General features: G+C 43.4%; 1 protein-coding gene across 1 annotated transcript in view; it reads left to right on the top strand.

Moving 5' to 3' along the window:
- DPYD (dihydropyrimidine dehydrogenase) overlaps positions 1-13689 on the top strand; it is a 646991-nt gene that overhangs the window by 145087 nt on the left and 488215 nt on the right. Inside the window, exon 4 of the mRNA XM_025193285.1 lies at positions 5361-5448. Coding sequence (XP_025049070.1) covers positions 5361-5448 — 88 coding nt within the window. The remainder of the gene's footprint in view (positions 1-5360; positions 5449-13689) is intronic.

The raw sequence follows: 13689 nt of genomic DNA on the forward strand, positions 1-13689 counted from the left end.
CCCAATCTGCTGCTTTGTTTTCTGCTCTTTGCCCTGTGTTTCCTGACCCAGCTGCTGTTCTGCTTTCTGCTCCCTGCCTTATCCGTTGCAGTGCAGCTTGTCCCCCTTCCCAGTCTGCCACATGCTACACACACAGTCTGCCTGTACCACTTGTGGCACCTGTGCTGCAGGTTGGCCACCCCAGACCTAGTTGATCCAGAGTGATCTTCCAAGGCACTCCCTACTTTTACCAGGTACCTGTCAGTTTGTCTTTTAAGTGTCTCCTGTGTTGTCCCTTGTACATGAGAAGAAATCCCTAATAAAATCTAAGTAGTTACTGCCACATCCTTCTTTAAAATCTCTTCTTACTATTTGCCTTTGTTATCTACAAAACCCAGCCTGCAGATTGTGGCTACAGAGGTGAAAAGCAGTATGTCTTTTTTAAAACTCTTGCTCTTTCTCGAATTGGGTGGTGTGGTGTGGGGTGAGAGGTGGGAAAGAGGGGTGGAACAGGACCTAAAATATATGCAACTAATAAGACTGTTCCTGTTCCTCACTGTGTGCATCTGCTTGTGTGTTAGCTTATCTCTGGTACTCTCCTTTCCTTTTACCTTTAGACTGTAAGAGCCTTTAGGACTGAGGATTGCCCAGAGCCTTTGAAGTGTCCCTACTCCCAATTAAGGGCCTTGTGGTTCATTACTCTCCTGCTAAAGAGTAATGGGGGGATTTGTAAATGCTGTGTAAGTCATCTTGTTAGATCATGAATTTTTGCTGTTTTTTGCAAGTTGGCATTAGGTATTCTTTAAAACTATCCTGAAAAAGAACCCAGAATAGTTTAATGACTTCAGAAGTCATGGGCGATGTAGCATTTGACCTGTGATATTCACTGAAATGTAAAATAGACAAAAGTATGTACAGTATTTACTAGAATATAAGATGAGGTCCTTCCCCTACCACTACCACCACCTTTCCCTGCTCCCAAGCCAGTAATGGAGGAAAAGTCCTTCATCTTATATTCACATATGAAGCAGAACGGGGAGCAAATGGCTGTATGGCTCTGATTCTGGCCCTAAGACCGGGTTGGGGCCAGAGTCAGACCTATAGCAGTCTCCTGCTTCCCCTCTACAGCTTCGGCCCCTTTCCCTCCCCCTTACTGTCAAGTACAACTCAGCTTCAGCTTGGGCTGGGGTCTCTCCCAGGCATGGAGCATATGGAAACTCCTGCCCCTGCCTGGTCAATCGGCAGCCCTGACACTGCTGCATAGCCAGGTAAGGGCTGAGCTTACACATGCTGTGCTCTGGGATGGAGCAGCCAGAGCCATATCTGATAACAAGGGGTGGGAGAGGAGAACAGGCAGAAATTAGGAGGAGCAGGGGAGGAAGAAACAGAGACAGGAACAAGTGAAGGGAGAGCCACAGACTGTGTGAAGCTGAGGGTGGGGGGGGGCGGTGCAGGTGGCAGGGGAGGCTGGAAGGCTGTACGGGGAACACGTGGGTAGGGCAGTGGGCAAGGGGGCCACCTGACCTCCCTGGCCTGCCACTACTTTCCCTGCTGTAGGAGGGGGGAAGAAGATTCAAGACAACCCTCTGATACTTGGATCCTGTACCTGATAAACTATAACACATTTATAAATTGCCCATATATAGAATCTAATTATTTGGGTGTCATCTTATATTCAGGGTCATCTTATACTTGGGTAAGTACAGTAAATAAATATATTTAAAAGCCATGAGTCAAATAGACTAAGCCTTAGGGCCTAATCCATTAAAGGGACTTGTGCAGGTGAACTAGACCTATATGCCCACATGGGTTTTCTTTGCAGGAACCACCATTAATCATTACTAGTTAAAGTCTGTGAATTTTAATATAAAATACAATTTATCATGGTGGCGGTGGGGGGTAGGAGGGGATGGTAGGGGAGGCTCAAATATACTTGCAAACTCCGGTTGACATTGGTCAAAAACCTATTGGAATGTTACATTTTATTCCAAGAGTAACAGATGTTAAATCCACAGTTTAAATGTAAAAATGATCCTATCTTATCTAAAACTTGTATGTAATTAATATGTATTAAAATATTAAAGGAACTGGTCAGAATAAAAGAGACTCAAATTTACTAGCCACTCTACTCTTTGGTTTTGCTTCTTGTCTTTTCTATGAAAGTATCACTGAACTTTATGCATGTAATTGTTCAGTAGTCAAAATTACATCCTGTTTCACTTCACTATCAATTTAAGATTTGCGACAAGCCTGCTTTACCAGCGGGAAAGCTATGGTATGCAGAAATTTAGTGCCATGCTTAAGATTACAGAAGAATTTGTTATAGTGCCAGGTCTAGAAAGAATATATTTACAGATTGTGAAGAGAGATAGATTAACATTTATGAAAAAACCTAGATACTAGCAATGCACAATGGGGAAAAAACCAAAAAAACAACCCCCAAGAAAATTAGTAATGTTGCCTTCAGGGCAGGTCTGGCATGGTGTTCATTGAATAATAAGGATAAAGAGAAATACTGAATGGAGGATTTGGAGGGGGCTCTCCATCCAGTGCATCAAAGGAAACTGGCACCCATAGTAAGAACGAGTATGTTATTATACAGTTAAGGACTGTATCAGAATGCATGTCAGGGGAGCCAGAATGTTAAATGGGCTTTCTCAACTCTGATGTCTCCTAACATTTGAGTGCCTAACTTCACAATCTGGAGATTCAGTAAGCATTTTATATGGGATATAGTTGTAGCTTGTACATTCAGAACACCGTATTTTATGGAACTGCTTTTCAGAGAGGAAGGATGCTCTTTTGTTGAAATCACTGAACAGAAGTAGATTTCTCTTTATTGCTTTGTTACAGACGTCATATGACTTCTGATTAATTCTTTAACCTTTCTGTGCCTCTGGCCACCTGCAGAATGGAGGTAATAACTTAACCCAGTGCTGTCCAACCACTTTCGAGTGGTTGGTGGCCACATGCTGCACTGGTTACAGGCTCTGGGTTATACATTATAGGGGCCTCACAGGATCCCTGGAACCCCCACTGTATGGCCAGTGCAGCTTTCATAGTATGCGGCGTGTGAGCCCCTCTGCCTTTTTCCCACCACGTGGGCAATGCTAGCCCCTGCCTTCTAGCTGCTACCATGTGGGCAGCTGGCTTACCACTCCCCCTTCCACCATGCTGCCAAACTCCAGAGCATCTGTAGGTGCAATGGGGGGGGGGGGAGTGGTGGCCAGGTAAGTGGTGGGCACCAGGTGGACAACCCTTACTTAAACCATTGAGATACTGTATCACTGAAGACTGGACACAACACCTGGCTACACACTAAGTGGGCACATGATGTAAACTTGAGTGTAGCTTACTTGAATCTGGTGTAGTGTTACCCTGGGAAAAATGTCGAGGGGGAGGGGAGAAGCAGGTAAAACTATACCTGTGTAGGTTAAAATGGTGCAAGTATTGTCAGTCCTCTTCTATTCAGAGGTAGCTGTTCACTATGGGTAAATCTGCTTTCCTGCCACCAAGTGATGAGATGCTTTAATAGAGCCTACTGGTAGCAGCTACCTTTGAATCTGCCTGCTCCAGCTCCTAGTGTTAGGAGCACCAGTGTAATTTACAATGGTGTACAAAACTGATGTAAATTACACCAGCGTAAAAGGTATAGTCACTTAGTATAGTCACTTAGTTCAGCAGTGCTTTTAAGACACTTTGAAATACTTGTTCTGGAAGATTCTTCAGAAATGCAGAGTATTATTGGTTTTATTTTATTTTTTTAAAAGCAAGCTTTGGGGTTCAAAAACCCTTCGTCAGGCTGAGGAAGTTTCAGCAGTTGATGTGTGCTCTCCCTGGATGGAATGAAAAGTAAAGAAGCTGGAGGCTGGGCTGGTATGCATGCAAGATAGGCAGTCAGTGAAGATGTCGATTGAGGAGTCAATGGGTGAGAGACAGACTGGGTGGTGGGGGGGAGAAAAGGGGGATGAATAGTGGAGAAATACCTGGGGAGTCAGCTGTCAGGCAGGTTATAATGTGTCATAAATCCAGTGTCTATATTTAGTCCATGGTTTTTAGTATCCAGGAGGTTGATGAATTGGAGCTCATAGGCTCATCTCTGGGAAGTGTTGTGTAAGTTTCCCTTGAGGATCAGGACTGAGAGATTGGAGAGAGAGAGGCCGTCCTGTGAGAAATGTGCCCCCACCGGTAATTGGGTGTTTCTGTCTTTGATGGATTTCCGGTGTGCGTTCATTCTGGTGCGCAGTTGTTGTTTGGTCTCTTCTATGTTTTTTCCATCAGGGCATTTGGTGCACTGGATGAGGTATATTACATTTCTGGAGGTGCAGCTGTAAGACCTGGGAATGCTGATGGCTCTGTTGTGGGGTGTAGTAATAGTGGGGGTGGTGGAGATGTGTTGGCAGGTTTTGCATTTCTTGTCATGGCACGGTCTGGATCCATTTGGTGTGTTCTGGGCCTGAGGAAGTTTGCTTCTGGTGATGAGGTTAGTGAGGTTCGGTGCTTGTTTGAAGCTAGGATGGATGGCTCTGGGAAGATCTCTTTAAGAATAGGGTCTCTGTCTAGTATGGGCTGCAACTGTTTGAGGATTTTCCATACGGGTTTGAGGGAGGGGTGACATGTAATAACCAGCGGTGTGCGATTTGTGGGGGGGGTTTCTTCTGTACTGCAGCAATTCTTCACATGGTATCTGGGTGGCTCTTTCAAATGTGCAATCTATCTTTCTGGAGGAGTGTCCTTGTTGAGTGAAAGCCTTTTTAAGATTGGCGAGGTGGCAATCCAGGGTGTTCTCAGTGCAAATTCGGTGGTATCTGAGGGCTTGGCTTTTTTGGTGTGTTTAGGGTGATTCTGGTTCTGTGCAGATATGTATGTTGGTCTGTGGGTTTCTTGTTTAATGAAGTCTGTATTTTGCCATTATGGATGCTGATCATCATGTCTAAAAAGGAGATGTTGGTGCTGGAGTATTCAAGAGAGTTGGATGGAGGGATGGTGGTGGTTGAATTTCTGATGGAACTCAGTCAGAGATTGCAGGTTTTCAGTCCAAATGACGAAGATGTCATTGATATATCTTAAGTATAACAAGGGTTTGACGTTGCATTCCTTGAGGACTTCCTCTTCCATGTGGCTCATAAAAAGGTTGGTCATTGTGGGGCATTTTGGTACCCATAGCTGTGCCCATAGTCTGGAGGAAGTGTTGGTTATTAAAAGTGAAATTGTTGTGTGAGGATGAAGTGTATAAGGTCAGTAATATCTTTGAGTCTGTACTCTGCATTGTAATCTTGCTCTTATAGGTATGTAAGGCAGGCTTGGATGCCATATTGCATATGCTATTGGTAGCATTTGCAATATATACCATCTTAACTTATTTACTTTTATTCCCCCAGATGCTTAAAGTGTGCGGATGCCCCCTGTCAGAAGAGCTGCCCAACTAATTTGGACATCAAGTCATTTATCACCAGTATTGCAAACAAGGTAAAAGCAGGCTCACAGTAGTAAATGAAAGGCTAAGAATCGCAGTTGCTTGCATTTCTTTTGTACGATTGAATTACAAATCTGACTTTTGCAGACTTTAACAAAATGTTGTTTAGAACAAGTATTATAAAATTTATCATATTCTTCTTAATTTTTAATTATGCTTGCTGCTGCTGTTCTGTGGAGGTACTGTCCATACATAGGCAGTGTTTACAATAAATCTGTTTCTTCAGCAAATTTCTTTCTCTATGAGGCGTTTGTTTTGGATGGTTTTCATCAATTAATACTATTGACAAAACTATAAACACTTCAGTGTAATGAATTCACTCAGTTGCTACCTGACTGAGACACTATAGTTAGAGGGCTTTTTCTCCTATTAAAGAATAAATCTTTTTAGGAAATGATTATTATTTTCTTGTTTAAATTTGCTTTGGGCTGAAACTTGGTGGCATGACAATGCTCATGTCAGGGATGAATGTTTTTCATTATAATGGTTCACGTAAATAGGCTTTTTTTGGTTCTTAGTCACAAAACCAAGTAATATCAGTAAAATATTACAATAATAAATAGAATCCATTTTTGAAGGTGGAGTGCGTTTTGAAAACTTGTTAATGGAGGAAAAATATTTTGCTATTATAAAAATAACAATGACACTTGAAACTTGCTCTGTTGCCTGTGGATGTGTGAGAGTTGAAAATACCAATGTTTAATGATGACTGCAAAGCCAACATAAAGAGAGATGTCTACAATAACTAGACTGCGGGGGACATTCTGAGTTTAAGCATATATCGTTGCTCACCTTTTAAAAGCTGCCTTTTTATGTTAAGCCCTTCCCTGCATCCTGATTTGGTCTCTCTGAAACCAGACTCAGAATCTGCTCAGATGGTTGGGCTTTCCTGTCCAGGATATATAGGCAACCAGCTGCTCCTATCTCATGTATCCCATCTCACCAACCTGTTCTGTGAGGCAGGGATGTGGGGATCTCTATAAGTGAAATGGAAGAAAAAGTGGGCTGCAGCAGCCATGAATTAACTACGATATTTTTGGTGCACAGTGGGTATTATGTGAATAGCAACAGAAACAGTAACAGTAAATTCTATACCTTAACAAGAAACATTGTAACAAAACAAGATATTACAACACACTCATCAATTATAACATAACTACACATTGATGTGGTTTACAGTGATTGGCACTCTGCCCGGCATCTGCATATAGACTTCTCTGTTATATAATCTGTGTTGTATCAATGCAGCATTTATTTTCATGAATGCAGGCATCTGTTTCCAGCCATGCTATCCTCCTTGCAGCATATTGCTTCTTATTACCTCTTTCAAGCATTGTGAAACGGAGAAGATAGAAAGCTGTAATGAAATTGCTGCTCTCTTTCTTAACTCTGTTTTTTGTTTGCTCAGAAAACCTAAAGCAAATCTAATATAGAAGCAGTTTAACAAGTAAACTTGTTTCCCTTTAGGGCAGTGGTCTCCAACCTTTTTATGTTGAAGATCACTTTTTGGCATCCCAGGATCTACTGCCCCTGCTCCCCGCCCCGCCCCACCTGCCTCCCGGACAAGCTGCCCAGGCTCTGACTCCACTCACCCGGCCCAGCCTGGGCGGCATGGGGCGTGGCTCAGCCCAGCCACATGTGTCCTGCCGCTCCTGATCGTAGAGCCTCTGACAGATTGAGAGTGATTGTCAGAGGCTCCATTATCGACCAGTCAATTGAAATCAACTGGTTGGTGACCATTGCTTTAGGGGAACTGAGGTCTAGGACTAACCAAACCTATTTCAAGGCGCAACCCTTTTTAATAAGAGGGACTGCCTATAGACATGCTAACATGCTGGAACAGACTCCATTAACAGTCTGCTCCTCATTCTAATTGGAACACTCCAGCGTCGCCTCACCGTCGTGTGTATTAAGCCCCCCTATGAATTTCAAAATGGCCATGGATGGCCATTTTGAAATTTGCAGAGGGGCTTAATATACGTGGCGGCGAGGTGTTTTAATTAGAGAGGCTGCCGAGGAATTGCTCTAATTAAAACACTCCCTCCTACCTCGGAGCATATGTATAGGCAGCCAGGGAGCCAGAGTTCTGCAGATAGGTTCCCGAGGGTAGAATGGAGCCTTGCGGGAAGCCTGCTACAAGTGAAGCACAACTTCAGGGAGGAGGACTGTGATTTACCCTGTTTCAAGATGAATCTGGAGTTGGAGGCTGATAGGCCTACAGTGTAGCCCAAGGAAAGGAGGTTGCCCCCTTCTTAAAGAAAGGTCACCCTATCTCAAACAAAGCGTAGTTTTTGCTCAGTCTTGGAACTAGATCTGGGTAAATAAAGGACTTTTCAGTTTGGTGGCTGAGCTGGAAAAGTGGGAAAAGATTTGATCCAGGTTGCCAGTAAACAAGACATTTCTTCAGTTTTTGGCTCTTTAATTGTTAGTTCTGCATGTCTGTGTAATGGGATGTCTCTAAAAAGGTATTAGAAACTACAAACATTAAGTCTGTGTTTGCAGTAGAGGCAAGTAACCAGTTACTGACCAGCTGCTGTTTACCAGGAAATCCTACTTTGGAAGAGACTAGTGCCAGAATTTCATTGTTTCAGGAGTGTCTATGTTCCTCAGGGAAAAACTGAAATCCTCTGATGACTGTGCAATTACTAAATTGTCAGCTTAGCCTGGCTGTAAGAATATTCAGTCCATAGCTTCAGTATCCCTTTTAGGAGTAATCGTTTTTACAGTGAGAGGCAGACAAGGAACTTGGTACCTGATGCTGATGCCAGAAAAAATGTGAGAAAACTGAATATGGAGTTGTACAGACTGGGGCATGGTTCCTTGAGGTTGCATGGTGCTTTAGGCTGTGCTCCCATACCCCAGCCAGCATGAATGAAATTGAGCACTTGTTAGCTATGTTAATGTAAAAAGATTGTGAGGTGGAACAAAGCTAAGGATTGCCCAAGTGGTGGCTGCCTAGTTCCTGATGCACACCCCTTATGTACTTATAGGCTGACACCAAGTCCCCCTTGAGCCTATGCTTCTTCAGACTGAAGAGTCCCAGACCTCTCAGCCTCTTCTCATAATGCCTGATTTTTTTATCTTTGATCATGCACGTGGCTCTCCTCTGGACTCTCAAGCTTCTCCATGTCCTTTTTAAAGTATGGAACCTGGAATTGGATGCAGTACTCCAGCTGCGGCCTCACCAAGGATGACATCTTGGGTCTTGCTTGAGATGCATCAGTAGATGCAAGCCAGGATTTTATTTGCTTTGCTGGCTGCAGCATCGCATTGGTGGCTCATATTTATCTTGTGTTCAGTCACGACCCCCAAGTGGTGGGGGGTCATGGTGCTAGGGAGTGTAGCACTGCCAAGCCTGTAGTATGATGTGGGTACTTTCTCCCAAGGTGAAGCACCTTGTATTTCTCTATGTTGAATGTCATCAGGTTTTCATCTGCCCACCTTGCAAGCCTATCCAGGTCAGCCTGAATCCCCAGCTTGTCCTCTAGAGTGATGGCACTTCCTCATAATTTGGTGTCATCTGCAAACTTAGCCAGTCCACTTCTGACACCCGAATCCAGATTGTTTATGAATATATTAAAGAGTACTGGTCCAAGAACTGATCCCTGGGGGATGCCACTGGTCACTATGCACCATGTTGACTCGGTTATATCAACAATCACTCTCTGGATCCAGCCACGGAGCCAGTTCCCCAGCCATCAGACCATAAGGTTGTTGAGGCTGTAGCTCCCCAATTTTACCATGAGGACTTCATAGGAGACCAAGTCAAAGGCTTTTTTGAAATCCAAGTAAATGACATCAGCCTCTCCTCCCCAGTCCAGGTAATGCATCACCCATGGTCATAGAAGGAAATGAGGTTGGTCAGGCATGACCTACCTGTAACAAAGATGCTGGCTATTTCTCAGAATGACGCCTTCCGTTAGCCTGCTGTTGATGGATTCTTTAATAATTTTTCCAAGATCTTTCCAGGGATGGAGGTGAACTGATTGGCCTGTAGTTCCCTGGGTTTTCCTTCCTTCCCTTCTTGAAGATAGGCACCACATTGGCCCTTTTCCAATCTTTAGGGACCTCTTTGGAGCACCACGAGTTCTCACATATCCTTGCCATTGGCTGTGCTATGATGTCAGCCAACTCTTTTAGCACTCTTGGATGCATTCCATCCAGGCCCACTGACTTGTGTATGTCCAGACTCTCAAGGTGTCCTGTCACAAGGTCTTCACCAGTTGTAGGTGTATGGTCGACCTTACCCTGGTAATCCTGTGTCCTGTCAGGCAGGGTGATCTGCTTGGACTGGTGGAAAACCCACACAAAGTAATCATAGAGGAGATTAGCTTTTTCCTGGGTGTTGGTTGTGAGCTGTTCTGTTCTGTTAAGCAGGGGTCCAACGTTGCCCTTATTTTTCTTTTGACTTCATGTATCTGAAGAAGGACTTTTTATTGTCCTTGATTCCCATAGCCAGTTTGAGCTCTGTTTCAGCCTTGGCTTTTCTGGTGAGCCAGTGATACATAATCCTTCTTAGAGGTATTTCCCTTCTTCCAACCCCCTCTCTTTTCTTAATCTTAAAAGAGAAGGAGGTTCATGAGTTCCCTATTGAACCAAGGGGGTCTCCCAGCCCTTTTACTACCTTTCCTACAGGCTGGAATGGGCTTCCCTTGCATTTTTAGAATTGTGTCCTTAAGGAGCAACCACTCATCATGGATTCCCCTCTCTGTCAGATCATGATCTTTCAGGGCCTTGACAACCAACCTCCTAAGCTTGTAAAAGTCAGCTTTCCTAAAGTCAAGGATTTCTGCATTGCTGACTGATTTGCCAGCTTTGCAATGGATAGAAAAAGTGATCAACTTGCTTCCCTTTGATCCTCAGGTCACTTACTAGGTCATCCCCTTTGGCCAGAACCAGATCCAGCAGCACTTTACCCTTTGTCAGCCCATAGACTACTTGAGTCAAATAGAGCTCATCAATGCAAGTGATGGAACTTCACGACCGATCAGATTTTGCCAAATGCCTTTCACATGAGATGTCAGGGTGATTGAAGTTGTCCATGATGACCATGCACCGAGAGCATGCACCCTCTGCTAGTTCCCTAGAGAATTTGTAGTCAAGCACTTCCTCCTGGTTAGGAGTTCTTTAATAGACTTCTACAGTTATACCCCCTTCTCCATGTTCTCCCTGTATTCTAACCCAGATGGTTTCAAGTCGCCCTCTTTGGGTGCCAATGTCTGCTTATAGGGAAGTGTACTGCTCCTTGAGATAGGGCTACACCCCTGCCCTTGCTCCTGACACGGTCCCTCCTGTGCAAGGTATAGCCATCTATACCTGTGGCCCAGTCATAGGTGGAGTCCCACCAGGTCTCTGTTATCCCTATGAGATCATATTTTTTATTGCTTAGCAGAAGGGCCAGCTCCTCCTGTTTGTTCCTCGCACTCCTGGCATTTGTATACAGGCAGCTAAGCTTGCCATTGGAAGCCCTAGGCTTCTTTGTGCACTTAGTCCTATCCTTGGCCTGGGGTAAGTTCCATTGTGTTACCTGACCTGCTGTTTATGTACTTGTCACTTCCTGGACTTGCACTGGTGGTTGTCTGCCTGTCCTCCAGCAATCTTAGTCTAAAGCTTTGTCAAGCAGGTCAGCCAATCTGGCCAAGAAAAGCTTCTTTCCTGCCTCTGTCTCTGAAGTGTGGACTATGACTGAAGAAGCCAAAGTCTTCACAATGGCACCAACATCGTAGTCTTATCTTGACTTCTTCAATATGTCTCTCCCTCCTTTGGGAAAAGAAAATGAAATATCAGAATTTCCTTTTTGAAAAGTTTGAAATGGATCCAGTATTTGTTTGCTCATTTTTTGCATAATTTATTTTTTTCTAATCTTTTATTAAAATAATAGAAAGTTATTGAGTCTTTCATTGAAAGTCATGTTGCTTAAGTTGTCTGCTTCCACAAAAAGGAAAACATGGCAGTATCAAGTTCTTTGTTTAAAATCAGTTTTCTCTAAAATTCTGCTTTTCAGTGAGAATTATTTTCATTTACTTCACTTAAATCAGGCCTAATATTTTCCATCACATGGATCTTGTAAACGGAATTGTTTTGACTCCGATACTTTATGATGACTTCTGCTAATTTCTTGGCAAAATAGATTCTGAAAAAGGAAAGGAAGCTCAGAAGACTCAGATATTTGGTATTGAAAAACCCTGAAAATCTGAATCCTTACCTCAACCTTTTCCCCTTCTCAGTTCCCCCCCCCCCACTCTTTTCAGTCACCACAGAAAGCTGCTTTTTTAACCCAGCAGATTCCCTTACTTCTATGTGAACGTCTTTGCCTCAGCCCCAATAGACAGTCTCACTCTCATACCTGTATAAAGTTCTAGAGTTCTTTAGATCTGCAGGTAGTTCCTTGGCTAAGAGTGTTTCCAGATTGGTTTAAATTTTAATGGCAGGGATGTGTTAGGAGAAGGAAAAGCCAGGGGTGGGGCGTGGGGAAAAGTAGCATTAATATAATACAAACCAGGTTGCCTGTCCATCTTGTCTGTATTCTCTCAATAAGTGGTGAGTGATATAACACTCAGTTATTCGTTTCAACAAGTTTCGTTATAAACATATGCTGTTTAGACAGTAGTGTATTGAAAATGTATTCTTTTGTCAGGCATTTAAGAACTCCATTGTACATAGTAGGTTTTGTTGAAAAACTACTGTAGCAATCATAAAAGGTCAGGGATTCTTGTTCTCTAAAGCCTGAGGCTTTTTAGATATTTACAGGCCATGTACAATGTAGGCTGTTCCACACTGCTCTGCCAGTAGACCTCAACTCAGGAGGGGGGGCTCTTTCTGGGTTGAGAGGGTAATTGAATTGCCAGGCTCAATGAGCCTTGGGCCTCTTTGAGAAAAGGATGTCACTTGTGCTGTATTGTGTTAGGCATCTGTGATTCAGTAGAGTTTAGACCACAACTTCCATTCTTTCTTTCCATACAAACTGGATTACAGCTCCACTTTCCAAAGGTACAATCTATTCTATTGTGTCTTCCCAGTCAGCTTTTCTCAGTAGCGTTCATACAGACTGTTTGCAATTGTATCTCTCAATAGGTGAGACATAACTTTAGATTCATCATACTGTGAATACTAGTTTGTTTCTTTTAACACCAAATGATGACAAACAAGCATGTTAGCTCTGAACTGTTTTTGAGAGACTATTTACATTTAGCTTTGCTGTTTGAAACACAATCCTTGCCTTGAGAAAATATTATTGTTCAGCTTAAGCATGTCGGGTATTTGTGATCTTTTCATTTCAAATAAAATCTTCTAAGTACTTCCATGATACAGGAGAAAGTGATATTTTGTCTTATTATCTCTGGCAGATTAGCAAGAGTGGTTTTAGGATTTTAGTACCTGTACTTGTGTGTTTTGTGCTCCTGCTCCTCAAAGGAGAATGGCAGAATGGACCTCCAGAAGCAACACTCCACTGTGAAAGGATTCGTTGGAGAGCTTTACAGTGATGGTTCATCTTCGAGCTACCGAGAAGCAACTCTCGGTGTTATTGGCACCTCATGAATCTCAGACCTTCGTGTCCACCCTCCTTTATTCTGAATAAAACTCTGCTGTCAGAGAAAGCAGTCCAGCAGAAAGCTACTTCACCCTATATTGGCTTAGTTTACTTGCCTTTGAACTTCTCATTGACGCAGCCTTAGAGCTGCTCATTAACTATAGTTTAGTGTTACTAGTTGCTCTGACATGCCCGTGTTTGAGGTGTAGCATTAGTAGTCAGCAGAAACTGCCCTGTGTTTATATGACATTTGCGCAATAAGCAATAGGGGTGTGCAAAACGGGCTGTATTCAGTTCGGATTTGGCCCAAATTGGGGACAGTGATTACATTTGTTGATTTGGATCACTGTCCCTTATTTGATTCCTGGCATACTCCCCGGCAGGCATGGAAGTGGACCGGAAATGCTTCTGGACTACTTCTGGGTCTGCTGCCAAGTGTGCTGGGGAGCCCCCTGCACTCCTGTGGGACGCTTCATCTGCGCCAGCATCACAGCATTCACTAGCCGCCTGCTATTTTGAGGTATGTAGAAAAAACATTTAAAGCTGTGTCTATGTCCAAATCTCCAAATCTGTCTGAATCAATTAATAGATTTCATAGATTTCATAGACATTAGGGCTGGAAGGGACCTCGGAAGATCATCGAGTCCAGCCCCCTGCCCAAAGGGCAGGAAGTCAGCTGGGGTCACAGGATCCCAGCAAGATA

Source organism: Alligator sinensis, unplaced genomic scaffold (assembly GCF_000455745.1).
Source record: "Alligator sinensis unplaced genomic scaffold, ASM45574v1 scaffold647_2, whole genome shotgun sequence".
Taxonomy (NCBI): domain Eukaryota; kingdom Metazoa; phylum Chordata; order Crocodylia; family Alligatoridae; genus Alligator; species Alligator sinensis.